At 41.6% G+C, this 16,965-nt stretch overlaps 1 protein-coding gene and 1 pseudogene across 2 annotated transcripts in view; one reads left to right on the top strand and one right to left on the bottom strand.

Annotated features, from left to right (window-relative positions):
• Positions 1–10: 10 nt before the first annotated feature.
• niban2a (niban apoptosis regulator 2a) overlaps positions 11–16,965 on the bottom strand; it is a 39,529-nt gene continuing 22,574 nt past the window's right edge. The window contains exons 7-14 of the mRNA XM_033646625.2: positions 13,716–13,820; positions 13,456–13,618; positions 10,746–10,933; positions 6,710–6,865; positions 6,364–6,477; positions 5,911–6,018; positions 3,757–3,868; positions 11–3,628 (exon numbers count right to left, since the gene is read on the bottom strand). Of these exons, the coding sequence (XP_033502516.2) occupies positions 2,727–3,628; positions 3,757–3,868; positions 5,911–6,018; positions 6,364–6,477; positions 6,710–6,865; positions 10,746–10,933; positions 13,456–13,618; positions 13,716–13,820 (1,848 nt within the window). The 3' untranslated portion in view covers positions 11–2,726. The remainder of the gene's footprint in view (positions 3,629–3,756; positions 3,869–5,910; positions 6,019–6,363; positions 6,478–6,709; positions 6,866–10,745; positions 10,934–13,455; positions 13,619–13,715; positions 13,821–16,965) is intronic.
• On the top strand, positions 8,052–10,465 carry LOC117269549 (uncharacterized; annotated as a pseudogene). Its single transcript, XR_013488100.1, has 3 exons — positions 8,052–8,990; positions 9,116–9,398; positions 9,535–10,465. The product of XR_013488100.1 is annotated as an uncharacterized LOC117269549 (transcript).

Below are 16,965 nucleotides of genomic sequence, written 5' to 3'. Positions count from 1 at the left end.
TATTCATCCATCTTTTTTCACATATATTTATTTATTTAAGGAAACAAAAGCACTAAACATACAAGTGGAGCTGCTCACACCAAACAGACTTACAGGTTTTGCAATAAATAAACAGGAGGAGGAGACAGTGGTCCTCCACTGGAAGTAAAAGGTCTTGGATATGAATCTAAAGACAGCAAACTCAAAAGATCCCCTAGATACAGTGGAAATTTCACAACAGGACACTGACTCAGACAACTGAGAGAAGCAGGAATCACAACTTTCCTCCCAGCGTGTAACATTAGATCGCAGCCTTGTCTGTTGACTACAAATGGTGCAAAAGTGAAATTAAGCCACTTAGTAGAGAGTGTGATGCTGACACCAAAAAAATGTGGTAACACTTAGACAGGGACAACGGTTCGCTTAAAGGGACAGTTCACCCCAAAATTAAGAATACAGATTTTCTCTCTTTTCTGTAGTGCTATTTATCAATCTAGATTGTTTGGGAGTGAGTTGCCGAGCGTTGGAGATATCAGCTGTAGAGATGTCTATCGTCTCTCCAATACAATGAACCTAAATGGCACTCAGCTTGTGGTGCTCAAAGCGCCAGAAAAAAAATCATTTTTTTTGTTGGTGTTTTGAGCACCACGCACTGAGTGCCACCTAGTGCCATTATATTAAAGAGAATGCCGACATCTGTACAACTGTTATCTTCAACACTCGGCAACTCACACCAAACAATTATACTGATAAATAGCACTACAGGTAAGAGGAAAAATACGTATTTTTGATATTGGGGTGAACTGTCCCTTTAAATTCTTGAAAAGAAACTGATATGTAACTGCAAATTCATAAGAAGATTCCTGGGAAGGACTATCTTTTAGTACAAATAACAAAAATTAAGTTGTAAAGTGATATATTTGTACTATTATTTAGCTGAATATGTATATGTACGTCTGGTATATATCATATAAAGTACAACACTTTAAGTATTTCATATCTATTTGTCCTGGAAAAAGGTTTTCTGTTCTGTTAGTCTGCACATCAAATGAGCTGAAATTGCAAAAATATAGTTTATTCCAAATCCTCCTGAGACTCGAACTTTTGTTTGGTATGCATTTTTATTTCTCCTAGTTATTTGGGATCAGTAGCACCTGAGAAGTATAAAAAACTAAACATTGTCAACAATGATTGTGTCCCAATATCCTCAAATAAGACGACGATAACGTCCCAATGTCCTTCAATGAGCTGAATATAAATTACCAATAACTTTAAATGAGTACTTCCTAATTAACAGCATCTTTGCTTGTTACTGTTGATAAAATTGTTCAAATGTGTTGCCATATCAAACTAGAGGCATTATTGATCATAAATATACAAGTTTCAACCATTAAATTAAACCAGGTTTTATACCTTGTCAACTTTCGCAGATTGACTCGGCAGAGATGGCTAACTAAATAGTTATTTCCAGGAAACTTTTTTGCGCCCTCAAATCAAGTGCTGCCAAATGTATTAGAGGAATTAAAGTCTAATATTTATATACACATTTATCATCAGTGTCTCATGTCATGATTTACAGTGACACAACACTGTTAATCTAACACAAACAAATGTCTTCCACAAGGTGAGCATCAGTGATACAGTTTACTTTTTTCTTTTTTTACACAGACAGGGACATAAAACTCCTCTAACAGCCACTTCATCCAAATAACAGGTACAAATATATCATTTTACAACTTTAAAATTTGAACAGATTGGTTTTAAATAGAAAATCATCCCTGTTATGTTTGACTCAGCATACTTACCATGAAGTTGGACAAAATATACACAAGTAATATTTGGAAATACATCAGAAGTCGTCATAAGGAGTTTCCCTCATAATCCCAAAGAGAGTTTCCTCTGGTTACAAGTTCATCAGAAATCCTACAAGCATATGAGCCATTATTGACTGTATCTTGGTCATCTACACCCACCAGCAAAATGACAAGAAACAATAAGTTTTGGTTTTTTTTTTTTTTTTTTTTCTTTTCAAAAGAGATGAAACCATCTTACTCATTAAATCACAGTGGAAGTGCAAATCATTCCTGACAGATTGTGCTAAAACATCGTGTGTTGAAACATAAAGGCCATTTGTGAATACCGGAGAAGCTTTCCAAGTAAACAAACTACATATGGAAGTTACATTTTACAAAAATAGATACCGGTATATCAAAAAAAATAGTAGTGAAAATACACAACCCCCGTACAACATCTAAAGGCTGGTTGTACTGTAGCACCCCCTGCTGCCCAGGTAGAGGCTGTGAATCATTGAAGCCATACATTAAAAAAAGGCCTGATTTCCTGCTGTGTTTACAGACTTTACTGATGTAAACAAACCTTTAACACAAATGGAAAACATTAATAACTTAGATGACGTTCTTGTTTAGACTTTCTCCCTTATTTTGTGAGTTTAAAAAAGCGGATTACTCCTTTAAATCCTTGAGATCAGCATATTAACATAGCATGAAGGTATGTTTTAATTAGTGTCATACACAAAATATGACAAAGCTTTGCATTGAGATTCACTAAGCTGTGTAGAAAGGAACCAACCACCAAAGAAAAAAGTCAAGGGGAGGACGGGAGAGTTGGTTTTAGAGTGTGCAATATCAACAACAATACAGTCTTAATTCACTCTCTCCCATTACATGTGACGCACAACCTGCTGTTTCCGTCTCCAGTTTCAGAGTTCTGTTCAGACGATTATCCTCCTACGCTACTGACACTTCCACATCTGCAGGGTCGATAATTTTGTCCTCTCCGTTCAGACCATTTGTAATTGGCTGAGGCTCACTTTCATCCAGCCCCTCATTGGTCGGCGACTGGAAGCCGCTGTCGTTACGCGAGCCGGAGTCTGTAGCCAGTTGTGGCAGCGATGACTCATCTGATTCTGTTGCAGAGACTTCAGCAATCCGTTCACTGTCGTCTTCTTTCACCGCCGTCTCTATCTCCTCAATGGCGTTCTTGATGGCTGCCTCCTCCTGATGCTCCTTATCAGCTTCCTGCTTTTTGCTTCCCACCAGCTGCTCCAGCATTGCTTTTGTGGACGTCTTGTCTCGCACAGATTTCCTGGGGACGTTCACGATGGTGGTGACGTGCGTCACATCCTCCTGCACCCCGTCCTCTGTGGTAAGGGTGCCTGTAGTCTCCTCCGTCCTGTTGGTTTCCTCACTCTCCTCTGCAACTGGAAGCGCCACCTCCACCACAGGGTTAATCAGGTCCCTGATTTCATCCACACTGTCAGGAGACATGGGTTCCTTTGGCAGGTCAGAGTCCTCCTCATCCTCCCCGCCATCCTCCTCTATGCCCTCGGTCACCTCAGCATCCTCCTCAGGGATGAGCTCCACACCTGGGACCTCCAGGCAGGACTCGAAGGGCAGAGGCATCCCGTCCAGCTGGATCATGGACACCACCTGCTTGCGTCTGCTCCCAGAACCTCCTCCGTCAATACCGCCACCACCGACAGAGCCCTCTGTCTCATCAGCCCCAAACTTAGCAGCCCAGTCCACTCCGGGGGTTTCTCCGAGCAGGTGCAAGTTTGGGTCACTGTTGGTCAGAATGATGCTGTCCCTGTAGAGATTGTGTCTCCTCTGGACAGCTGCCTCCTTCACAGCTGTACAAACGAAGAAAACAGAAGTCACTCACTGTGGTAACAAGTATGTTTGCTGATATCATTTATAACTACCACTTCTATTGTCACGGCAGCAGTAGTTTCTAAATATTTTTGTTTTCACTCCTCACCCATCATTATGTCCTTGGAGACAGACTGCAGCACCACCTCCTCAAACATATTTTCCACCAGCAGGAAACGGGAGAAGTCCTCAAAGATGAGCTCTTTAAAGCGAGGCAGCTCCTGGTGAAAGAGAGGGCAGAGATGAGTTTTATAAAGCTCCCAGGAGTCAAATCAGTTAACAGCTTATCACATTTAATGTCTGTGATCCCATCAGTTAGCATGCACCTTTGGCAGTTCTGCCCCAGTTATCAGACAGGGCTGAATAAAAGTCACAAGTAAGCATGGGACGAAATAAAAATATCATGCCACGTATCCAGGACAGAATATTTGCAATTTTTGTCACGATAACCATCAAAATATGCCTAAAACCTTTAAAACTACACTAAATATACCAGAATCATTTCACTGTTCATTTTTATTGCATCACAGAGAGGACACATTTTTAGTGAACATCCTTTGTAGTGAAAAACAATCTTAAAAGACCAATTTATTTTAGCTATTCGAATTGGAATCATGTCTTGCCTGATTAAGATTAGGTTGGTGCATGCGTATGCAGCCTGTTTTTGTTAGGTCTCTTATCACCTGAGACCTGAACTTTTGTTTGGTATGCATTTTTTATTTCTCCTAGCTATTTGGGATCAGTAGGACCCGATAAGTATAAAAAAACTTGGACCTTGTCTACTTTTGTGTCGGGGTCAGTGGCAGACTGACTTGGCAGAGTCGCAGAGATGGCTGCCATTTTGGTTTTACACGGATTAGTGTATTGTGCTCTTACTACCACTAGATGGCACAAACAGTGTCCACAAACAAGGACAACAGGTCTGAGTTAAGTAGAATGAAGTATAAGGTCCAGTAAACCCAAAATGCAATCTCCTCATATGAGGACACAGGGTCTCAGGAGGTTATTGTTGGTTGCCCAGCTGTCTCTTTCGGTGCCACTGGACACGAGATTCACAATTATCCCTCTAATGGAGAATTCACCACAATCAACGTATTCTTAGTATTTTTCATTGTAATCCACAAAAAAAATCATATGTTGTCCCGTCCCTGGTCACAAGCATGGGTGGATTTTAGAGACAGTGGGCTCCTGGGCACAGACATGCAAAAGGCCCTGCTACATCTCCTACACTGAAGCAAGACACACATAGACTTTGTAGTTGGATAACCTCTTTTTGTTGGTACTACACATCTCTTTTAGGTTTTGTGTCTCTTTGTGCTAATTTTGTGTGTCCTTGCAGTTGGTTTGTGTCACTTTGTAAATGTTTTGGTCTTTTTGTAGTTATTTTTGTCTGCAGTCCTTTTGCATCTCTTTGTAGTTGTTTTATGTCTCATTTCATGAGTCATTTCATTTTTGCTTTGCATCCCTTTTCATAGTTTCGTGAGTCTCACATATCTCTTTGCAGCTGCTTTGCATCCTTTCGTAGTGTTTATGTCTCTTTATGGTCACTTTATGTTACTTTGTGGTTATTTTGGGTCTCTTTCTGGCACATGTCTCTTTGGGTGACATATTGCAAGTGGAGACCAGGGAGTCCCCTGACATTTAGGGCCCATGGGGCGTGTGCCCAGTAGGCCTTTTCAGTAATCTATCCATGGTCCTAAGTATCACTTCCATATATGTTCATGTTATGTTCATTGTCAATGTTTTGTTGCAAAATCAACACATTTTTGAGGGAGTATTTCACATTTTCTGTGCAATCTGATGGTGTTTTTCTGCCTGCTCAGGAAGGGCCAAAAAACAGAACAGTACTAATAACTCCAAAGCACTGCAAATTAGAAACAAGACCAGTGCAATCAAAGGTGCTGTCTTGAATTCAGCTGTTCATGTCTCGCCTTATGCTTCTTGTACTGCTGTTCTTAGTAGCCATACTTTCTCTTGTGAGTTTTGACAGTGGCATGGGACGGGTTCAGTGGGTCCTGCAAGCTATGTTACCAGCTTTGGATATATATCATTTACGATTTTCTTTCCACACAATTTTTATAAACGGCTTTTGGACCTAAACAAACATCAGAAAGTTGCTGAAATTCAGAGTACAGTCACCCTTAGAATGTAAAATGGTGGAAAGGTGTCACAATACTGTAAAGACATAATGTATATTATAATACATGCAATTTAACAAGGCCGCTCAGAAAAGTGATTTGAGGTTATGTCGGATGCTACTCACAGGTGAGCAGGATGGCGAGAGCTGCTGCAGCATGTACGGGATGGTGATCTGCAGCAGAGCCTCTCTGAAGAACTTCTTGCGCACTGTGCTGCTGTCGTAATCATATTTCTGACAGGGACAGACCAGAAACACATGTAGAGCTCAGTGACTCGTAAAAGCTTTTCTTCTCATTACACAAAACATACACACCTTAGCACCTTCCTGCTGCTTCTGCTAAAATATACAGTATATCCAGATTCTGTTTGACTAATAGATTTCTACTTTTTTTCCTTTCTTTTCTGGCAGGTGGTGAACTGATCCTAAATGTCAGTTTTTAATGTATTATTCTTTGTCCTGTATGTTCTCCAGCTAAAATAGAGGAAACACTTGATGAGGGAACAGTCTTTACTTCATCTTTCATCCATGTTGCCATGTGTTTGTCACCTGTACGCCTTTTAAATTTTTATTTTTTACCTTGAGAACCCTGTCCTGGCATCGCTGGATGTTCTTGCACAAGTCGTCCTCTCCCTGGTTCTCTATAGACTGGTTGAACAGTTGCTCAAATGTGTACACTGCGTTGTCCATTTGCTGTCAGAATTTAAGAAAAAATCTTAAGTTACACAGCAGCATGAGAAATGGGCTGGTTTATCTTTATTAATTGTAATACTCTTTCTGTCCAGCAGGTGGAAGTAGAGACTTAACCACAGGCAGGACAGGTTACTGTTGTCTTACAGGAACAAGGGAGTGTTTTCAGGCCTCCTCACTGCTTTGTTACGTGCTAAATCTTTGTGTTGTACCAGACAAAAAACTGCTGCCGTACCTCCCTCATGAGAATCTGAGCCCTGCTGACGAACACAGAGGGGCTGGCGACGTCGAACCTCTGCTGCAGCCCCTCCAGATTGAGCTGCTCCACCTTCTCGTAGCAGCTCTGCATCTTCACCGGGTGGAAGGCGAGCATGGACAGCCTGTCCATGTGCTGAGGGGAAGACAGAGAGAGGAGGGTGATGGTGATCAAGGTGGTACAAGCATCATAGAAGCAAAATCAAGATCAAAACAGAGAGACAGGTTGAGTTGACTTAAGGTCACAGAGAGCAGCTGGGGACACTCCCTGACTTTAAAGAAGCACTGATGTGGCTGAGGCTTCCTAAACAAACACCATCTCTTCATGCACTCTAATAATTTTATTGTGACCAGAAGTCCAGCAATACTCTACATTTACAAATAAACACTAAACCAAACCTAACTCTTACATGGAGAATAATAGAACCCAATTAGTAATTCATCTTTAAAGCACAGGCCTATAGCTTAGTGAGGTTTCTGTCTGTGCTTTGACTCAGTTTTGTCTAAAAAAAGCAGCATGGGAAACAGATGTAGGAACAAGGGCTGCTTTTTTTGGGAGACAGCAAAATTAATTTCCTGTTACAGCCGATGATGTAAGTAAGAGTGTGTGTTAAAGCTACATTAATCCAGGTCTTTTATTTCAACACTGAATCATATGACCGTGTGTAATGTGAATGGGGGTCATGGTAACAAACCTGCAGAGAATTGTCGGCAACTAACATTGCAACCCCACAGCTTAAAGGGACAGTTCACCCCAAAATCATAATTATGTATTTTTGCTCTCACCTTTAGTGCTGTTTATCAGTCTAGATTGTTTTAGTGTGAGCTGCCAAGTGTTGGCGATATCAGCTGTGGAGATGTCTGACTTCTCTCGATTATTATACAACTAGATGGCACTCGGCTAGTGGTGCTAATGGCACCAAAAACTACACAGCAATGTCTCCTTCTAGAAATTATGACCAGGTTACTCAAGATAATCCACAGACTTTGTCGTGAGGAGTATCATATAGGACTGCATCACTGTATCACAGTGCAATAGGAGGCGTGCATCTACTGCTAGCTCACCTAGCACCACTGAGCTAGCTAACGTTACAGCTCAGTGGAGGAGGACTCCATTAATGTTTACATCATGTGCTGTCACAAACACGAGCCTCTCGTCCATGAGTAGATGCACTCTTCCTTCTGTGCGGTGATACAGTTGGCTGATGTAGTTCAGCAGAGAGAAAATTCAGTTCACAACAATGTCTGTGGATTATCTTGAGTAACCGGATCATGATTTCTGGAAAGAGACATTGCTGTTGAGTTTTTCAAATGCATTTTTTTTTTGGTGCGACAGGTAAGATGAAAAATATATATTTTTGATTTTGGTGTGAACTGTCCCTTTAAGGTGCTAAGCAAAACAGACGATGGACCTCCCTCTATATTACCTTGGCTATCAAACAACTCGTGTTGACCTGTGTTACTGGAGATGTAAGATTACTGTAAACAATGCTAACACCTGAATCAAACTATTACCGTACATTACAGTTTTTCTCAAATGCTAAAACACAAAAGCCAATCCTCTAAACCAAATGACCAGTTGTCTAAACACATTTACTAAATCTAGCCATCATTTGCCAATATCATAAACACATTTCACATGAAGACACAATTCACAAAACACAATCCTCCGTTCTCATAAATCTAAACACATTTTTCCTTGCTAAAACACAAGTTGCAAAAGAACTCTGCTCATATTCTCAAATGAAAGCTCATGTGATGCAAAATGCTTGCCACAGTCAGCAATATTTGAACACAATGAACACACCTGGCGTCATTCATTACACACAACGACTCAAAATTGAAGACACCTGTTGCTAATGCTGTGACCACATGTATAAAAGCAAGATCAGAGTGCACAGTTTCCAAACAAACACAATGGATGAAGGCAGAGTCAGGGGAAGACGAATCCGAGTCAGAGGAGGGAGAGGAGCTGGCCATGAAAGAAGAGGAGCAGGCCAACGAGGAAGAGGAGTTCAAATCAGAGGAGGAAGAGGAGCAGGCCAACAAGGAAGAGGAGAAGGTCCAGGAGGGAGAGGAGAAGGTCCAGGAGGAAGAGCAAGACAACCTCGCACCATCATTACAGACGAGATGCGAGCAACAGTCATTGACCATGTCATTGTCCATGGCATGACAATGGCTGAAGCAGGACTAAGAGTCCGTCCAAACCTGAGTAGGTTCACCGTGGCCAACATTATCAGGGCATTCAGACAACACAACAGGTATTGTACTCTATTGCTTTCTTTGTCACAATACAGTTTTACAAGCCTGTGAAAGTAGTCTATTGGTTTCAAATCAGTTGTTATTGTAAAATATGTCAATTGACAACACATGTTTCTGTCTTTAGAGTTGAAAGAATGCCACATAGAGGTGGGAGGGCTGCCATATTTACAGCGGCACAAGAAACCCTCATTGTGGATATGGTTCGTGAGAACAACCTCATCAGACTCCGGGAGATCAGAGACAAAGTCATTGCCGATAATGTCAACTTTGAGAGCATTGATGATGTCAGCTTGGCCACAATAGACCGAGTTCTCCGGCGCCAAAAGATGCGGATGAAACAGGTCTATAGGGTTCCCTTTGAGCGCAACTCTGTGCGACACAAAGACCTACGTTACGAGTATGTGCAAGTAAGTATACATCCATGTTCACAGTACAGTTAGTGGACATACTGTGTTGCTCAGTGGCCTACATTACTTCTGGACAATACTGTGCTACCTGATTGACTGTTGTTCTGAACACCTGTGCACTTTCACATTTTCACAGAGGATATTACAGTTGGACGCGATGGCCAGACCTCATGAGTACCTCTTCCTGGATGAGGCTGGCTTCAACTTGCAGAAACGAAGGCAAAGAGGCCGTAACATCATTGGCCAAAGAGCCATCACTGAGGTTCCTGGCCAATGGGGGGGGTAATATTACTCTTTGTGCGGCCATGGGTTCGGAGGGGCTTGTCCACCGGCATGCTGTCCTTGGGTCTTACAACACCCAACGTCTCCTCACCTTCCTAGAGGAGCTAAAAGACATCCTCCTGGACCGCCAACAACACCATCCTGGGCCCGCACATCCCATTTATGTGATCATTTGGGACAATGTCCGCTTCCACAGAACAAACCAAATCAGAGAGTGGTTCACCACCAACAGTAACCAGTTTTTAAACGTCTGTCTGCCACCCTACTCCCCTTTCCTGAACCCTATAGAGGAGTTCTTCTCATCGTGGAGATGGAAGGTTTATGACAGACAACCATACACTAGAGAGAACCTCCTAAGGGCAATGGAGCTGGCCTGTGCTGACATCCCAGTGGAGGCCTTCCAAGGATGGATTCGCCATTCCAGGGGGTTTTTCCCGTGGTGCCTGGCAAGAGAAAATATAGCCTGCGATGTGGATGAAGTGATGTGGCCCGATGTAGCTCAGCGACATGATGCCGCACAGTGATTGTGGTGTGAATAAAGTAAATAAAAAAACTTCACACCCTGAACATGTTTTCAAGAGTTGTTGTGTGCAATAGATTCTGTTTTTGCATTGAGTTGTGTTACAGTAGTGTACATGCAGTATTTTCTATAGATTTATACTCTTCATATGAAACTCACAAATCTAAATGCCTAATCCTCTACAGAGATCTAAGAAGATCCGTTACTGTAAAGTTTCTAAAAAAATATGCATTGGCAGTTATGAAACAAAGAACCTTCTCACAAATTGAGCATTGTGTTTTCAATTGTTTTGCTGTAGTGTGTAATGATGTGTATAGTGTTTACATTTTTGAAAGCTTCGAGCTGCTCTTTTGGTGTGAAAGTTTGAGTTTTGAAGTGAGAAGGTGTGGTTGTGTTTATGTAGCTTTAGAAAAGGGTGTTGTGTTTAGACATTGGGGAACATAGAGGAAACGTTTGTGAAATGTGTTTTAGCAGTTGAGAAAAACTGTAATTCATGCACAGAAAGAAAGGGTAAAGGAATATTCGCAGCAGCAAACATGACTCACATCTCCCAGTTTTTCTTTGCCCCCTCCGTTTAGCGAGTTCTTGCTCATCTCCACCAGCTCCCTGAAGAAAACGTCCCTGACCTCGGAGAAACCTCGGCTGGTGGGCTCCATCAGGGCCTCCAGTATGGAGCTGATGTAGGGCTGGACGTTGGTCCGTAGGAGCTGCTCCGCCTTGGGTAACACCAGGGCTGAAGGCCAGGAGGCACGCAAAGAGAATAGAAGAAAAGAAAATAATCATGGTGAGTTGCTGCAGCTTGTAAACACACTTTGAATGATGATGAAAAGTCAGTCAGGGCATCAAGACAAATAAAGGCATGGCTCTCTGACTTTAGAGGAGCTCTGCAAATATGTAATGACAACACACAGTGTATTACTGATTGCCAGGTTGAAATGTTGGTATGTATGACATTTAGTAAACACACTTGTGTCATTTCAATGGAAGCCCAACTCTCGGATACACCCAGTTGCTGGAAGTATAACCCGTGCTAAAAGAGACAGACTAAATAACACCCACAGCTAGGATTACGACTCTCAAACCTCTGCATTCCCCTCATTTAACCTGCACTGTTTTGTACAGCTGACTTGTAGTTTCGAGTCTTATCTGTGGCATAAAGTCAGAAATATAGAGCAGGTGATGGAATGCAGTTCTGCCACTTTAGCTCAATGGGAAAACAGTGCACATGAAAAATGTGGGCAGCCTGTGCCAAGTGAACTGTTGAATAGGAAAGTGACAGGCTCATTGCTCAAAGGGTGGATGCTGTGGTGCTGTAGAAGCCAGCTAACCCAACACAGTGAGTGACAGCAGACTGAAACACAAAGTGCAGAGAGTCCAACAAGAGCTGGAAAATGTCCGATATGGAGGGAGGTTTAGTTACAGAGGAAAGGAAATGTCCAAACAAACTTGTCAGAAACTTGAGCACTGTGGCGTTATTCAGTGACCAAACTGATCGCTTCGCCATGCCAATAATCCCCGGACCAAAGAAAGCACAGCTACATCTCACTCAGGCAAACAGTGGGCGAACAATGAAGCGTGCACTTGAGGTAGGGAAGATCATGTTACACGGCACAGCGAGCAGCAAGTGAACTGAGTCATTTTGCATGGCGTGTTGGACACGTATAAACTCAGGTGGTGCTCAGTTAAGGGTAGATTCAGAAATGCCAAATATTTATTTCTGTCTGTCAAAATTGCTTTTTGTGTTTTGTTAATCCCCTTCCTCCTTCTGTTCTAACTAAATTTCCTCCCTGGATCTTACTTCATTTAATAAAACCATGTTACACTCGAGTCCTGTTACTTCTCTCTCACTACAGGTATCCACAGCTTTGATACTGTAGATTAGTATCATGGTTTCAGTTGTTTTTACAGTGGATATTTACAGTTGATCCCCAGGTGTATGGGTTAAAATTGGGCTACATTTGGTTAACATAATGGTTATGTGTACAAATAAACCTTCAAAGCACATTTAACCCATAGACCTAGGTGTCAAAATCTGTTTCCTGTGGAAAAAGTGGGGTGGGGATTGATCATCACTCATCTCTACCTCATGGTGGGAACAATTTTCTGACCACAGACTGCTGGACAATGCAAAAGGTATGTTAACATCACTGACTGTGTGGCCACAAATATTCAGTAATAGGGGAAAATGTATGAATGAAAACACTGTGAAATGTTCTGTTTTCATTTGTCAGATTTAAAGGGACAGTTCACCCCCAAATAATATGTTTTCCTCTTACCTGTAGTGCTATTTATCAATATAGATTGTTTTGATGTGAGTTGCTGAGTGTTGGAGATATCAGCCGTAGAGATGTCTGCCTTCTCTCCAATATAAAGGAACTAGATGGCACTCAGCTTGTGGTGCTCAAAGAGCCAAAAAATACATTTGAAAAACCCAACAGCAATGTCTCTTTCCAGAAATCATGACCTGGTTAGTCAACATAATCCACAGACCTTGTTGTGAGTAGTTTCATGTAGCAACTATTTTCTTTCTACCAAACTACAAGCGCCCCGGGGCAGACCCAGAACATGCTGGAGGGATGACATATCTCATCTGGCCTGGGAACGCCTCGGGGTCTCCCAGGAGGAGCTGGAAAGTGTTGCTGGGGAGAGGAAGTGTGCATCTACTCGTAGATGAGAGGCTTGTGCTCGTGACAGTGCAAGATGTAAACATTAATGGCATCCTACTTGGCTGAGCTGTAATGTTACTAGCTAAGTAGCGCTAGGTGAGCTAGCACCCTTCAGCATCCCCTTATGCGCTGTGATACAGTTGGTGAGTGTAGTTTGGAAGCCGGAGTGCGCAGAGAAAACCCACGCTGACACTGGGAGAACATGCAAACTGCACACAGAAGGGCTCCCCCACCCCGGGAACCCTCTTGCTGTGAGGTGACAATTCTAACCACTGCTGCCATTATCTTGAGTAACCAGGTCATGATTTCTGAAAAGAGACATTGATGTTGAGTTTTTCAAATGTATTTTTTGCCACTTTGAGCACCACAAGCTGAGTGCCATCTAGTTCCATTATATTACAGAGAAGTCAGACGTATCTACGGCCGATATCTCCAACACTCAGCAACTCACACCAAAACAATCTAGACTGATAAATAGCACTACAGGTAAGAGGAAAAATATGTGTTTTTGATTTTGGGGTGAACTGTCCCTTTAACTGATTATGACAACCTTTTAATGCACTGTCAGGATAGGAAGATTCATTCTCACCTCGTATCTTGCCACTGACATGCTCCTTAGACGTGATGATCTGGTCCATGTCTGTTCGCAGTCTGGCATCCAGTGGAGCTTTCTGGGCCTCACAGGCTTCGACCAGTGCTTCATACTGGCCGGTGGTCTGAGACAACACCTGCTTGTACACTGCATCAGAGATCTGGAGGAGAGAGTTGTTCAAGGGCATAATTAGTTTGGCCTCCCCTGTGTTCCTACACCATATCTGCAGTGCACTGTATGGTACTACAGGAACTCACCAACATCCAGTGTCGCTGCCTCTGCTGCATTTTCCCCCTCAGACGAGGACCAATAATGTTTCTCAGCTCCGGGTGGAGGGTCTCCATCACCAGATTTGCCAAAATCTGTACACAAACAACATACAGAATTTATGTATTAACACACTTTTACTATGTAGTTATTTTTGTGTATTTTTATTGATAAATAAAGAAATAAAAGAGGTTATAATAAATCTGACTGGGCTGTATTGGATTGATTTCTACCTAATGGACCTTTTAGTTCATACTGTGAGCTGCTAGGTCAGCCCCACCTTTCCACCATTTACTGTTACTATGGCAATGTGCCAACCAGGGATTTTTACATTAGAGGTGTAGTCAAAAACAACCAGTATCCTCCACCGAAAGAAAAACAAAAACAACCCTTTAAAAAAAGAGCAGCCTCTCTTTCCCTTGTGGTCACATGGATACAGTGAGGCGATTGATACACAGCTGGAGGCAGGAAAGCTGGTTTTACAAACACACACACACACACACACACACACACACACACTCAGCTCAGCATCTCCATGAGGTTTTTACTAAGCTAAACTAAATATTTGGTGAAACACGTTGCTCGGGGTAATGAATAGCTGAGACAAAAGCAGGGTGGTTTTTCCACACAGAGGAACAGACAGACCTGATAAACAACAGGTATGTTATTGTAGTCTGTTTGTCTAAAAGTGAGGCTGTTTGAAAGGACTAAATTAAAAAGTGTTTTTGTTGTATTGTTCCGTTGGTGGCTGTGATGTCTCATAATTACATTTATATAGTTTTAATGTCCATCTGGATTCCCCTAAAATTGCAAGGCCATAAAAACTGAATTTATTTAACGCTGTACTACACTACTGTGTACTGTATTATGATTATTATTTTTCATTATTTATCTACTGTATATTTTGTTTTCTGGAAAAAGTAAAACAAAAAATCACGAAAAAACAATGATGCCTAATCAAATCACTTGATAATCTATCACTCTATTTCTCATTTCACATCGATTTTTGATGCTCAATTTTTCAACATACATTTCATCACCTCCATTTTTTATTTGTAAGCGTTTTCATCACTTTCATTTTTTCCAATCATTTCTTGTTACTTCCAAGCTTGTGGCCACTTTCCCTAAAGGTCCAGTCTGTAGGATCTAGAGAAATCTATCTCGCCACCATGTTTCTACAGTAGCCCCAAATGGACAAACCAAACACTGGCTCGAGATAGGGCAATTTGCATTTTTGTTTCGGCTTCTATAGTTACCGGCCCCTCCGCAATGAGCAGCATTGGAAAAACAGTGACTTTTTGAACGTGAACTTACTCTATTCAGTGTTTTTACCATTTTTAATCTCCTGCTCTGTCACCTGTTTTGGAGAAGAGACCTCTGTGGGTAATAGAGTGCCCCAAGGATGACATTTTTATGTAGGCCGACGAGGAAATTAGCATTGCACTGGTTCCTTCATCAAAACAAACATTTAAGATGTTAAGATGTTTTGTTCAGCAAGATAACCTTCACAACCACATCACACCACTGTCATGATTATTGAACCCTAAATGAAATCACCAGAGGTTAAGAAGCTAACATTAGGCTGTAGATGAACTATACTATGGTCGCATGACCTAAAGTCACCACCATAACAAGACTGTAAAGCTGTGTTTGGCAGCCTCACGCTGTTCTGTAGTCTCATTTAACCACTTGTCAGCAACTGCCTTTTTAAAGACAGCTGGAGTGGAGTGGAGTAGGAGTGGGGTACTGCAGAACAAAACATGAAAGTCTCTTAATCTTGTATCACCATAGACCTTATTTCAGGCATTGAACTAAAAAAAAAAAAAAATTAAAAAAACACATTGACTTTGAGACCAGGGAACCAGGAGTGGAAAATGGTTTAGGGACTCATTATTGGGGCACTCTGTTCAGCTCCCAGTAAGAACCTCCTAAACAATGAACACTGAAGGAAATTATAACTGGGAGAAGTTTCAACTGGCTGCAATTTGCAATTTTACTGCTAGATGCCCCTATATTTCCCTAAGTTTTAGTTACTGCTCCTTTAAAGGATAAATGACAATTTTATGTTGTGACTGATGAATGATGGATGTAAGATAGGGAAAATATTAAACGTGGTTGTTGGTTTCATCAGATCACAACTGTTTTAGTGAAATCAGCTTTAAATTAATGAAATCATTTGATGATTTATCACTCATTTTTTCATTTCACAACCATTTTTACGGCACCATTTTTCCATTCACATGCATTTTTTTATCACCTCCAGTTTTATTAATGATTTTTTAAATATAAAAACCGGCTATTTACACAGTCTATGGTCCAAACCTGGTTACTTGACATTCTACGTAATTCAAGTTCAGGACATTGAACGCACCTTCCGGAAAGGCGGTCTATTTAAACCGTTGATGCCCCGCCCACTTTTTTGGACCCGTTACTACTCCGGTACCTCTAACGTTGCTAAAGTAGCATTTCACAGTGAAACTAGCCTGCCAAGAGTCTCAACATTTTTTTCTACAGGGCGGTTTTGTGGAAGAAATGGCTGTGTTAGACGCTTGTTCCCCAGCTGACTGTCAATGGACGTTATTCGCCGGATGCCGGTTGTTTCACCTGTTAGCTTCGAACAAGCTTTAAGCTAGCTTAACTTTTAAGTTTTTCCTGCCCGGCTGACATTTGCTGGAGACTGCGGGGACTGTGCTTCACATCACCAAGGTAAGTGTTAGCTAGTTATGCTAACACATATATTCTGTGTCTACTGTTTGCCTTGGCTCTGCTAAGCTGGTGTTTGTTGTGTGAGTTATGCTAGCAGTGCGGCTAATTAGCCTTTTTCACAGCCGACATTTTGAGTTGATAGGTGTTGATAACATTTATAATGGCTCTATCATTTAAAGCCATGTGTCCCAAATTGTCAGGACACTGAAATCAAAGCAGCTTAATGTCATTCAGCCATATTTAATTTAATTATTTACACCTGTGATTTTCCTACAAGCCACGTCTACTGTGAAACAGGGGCGTGTTTCATGTGTTTTTGTCAGGCGGATGTTCATTTCTGTGCTGTTCTGCCATTGGCAGATTGTGGATTACTGCTTGTGGTGGCGTTTTAATCTTTTGGTCATTGTTTTGCTTGTGCATTATGATGCTTTCACACTCTGAATATTGTAATGTAATGTAAATAATCATGTTTGAGTACGATGGTCGCTACAGGGTGTCTACAGGTTCTTATAAAATCATTCAATAGTCTTAAAC

This window comes from Epinephelus lanceolatus, chromosome 19 (assembly GCF_041903045.1).
Source record: "Epinephelus lanceolatus isolate andai-2023 chromosome 19, ASM4190304v1, whole genome shotgun sequence".
In the NCBI taxonomy this organism is placed as follows: Eukaryota; Metazoa; Chordata; class Actinopteri; order Perciformes; family Serranidae; genus Epinephelus; species Epinephelus lanceolatus.
The sequence above is the reverse complement of the archived record's forward strand: the minus strand, read 5'-3'. Positions and strand labels throughout refer to the sequence as shown.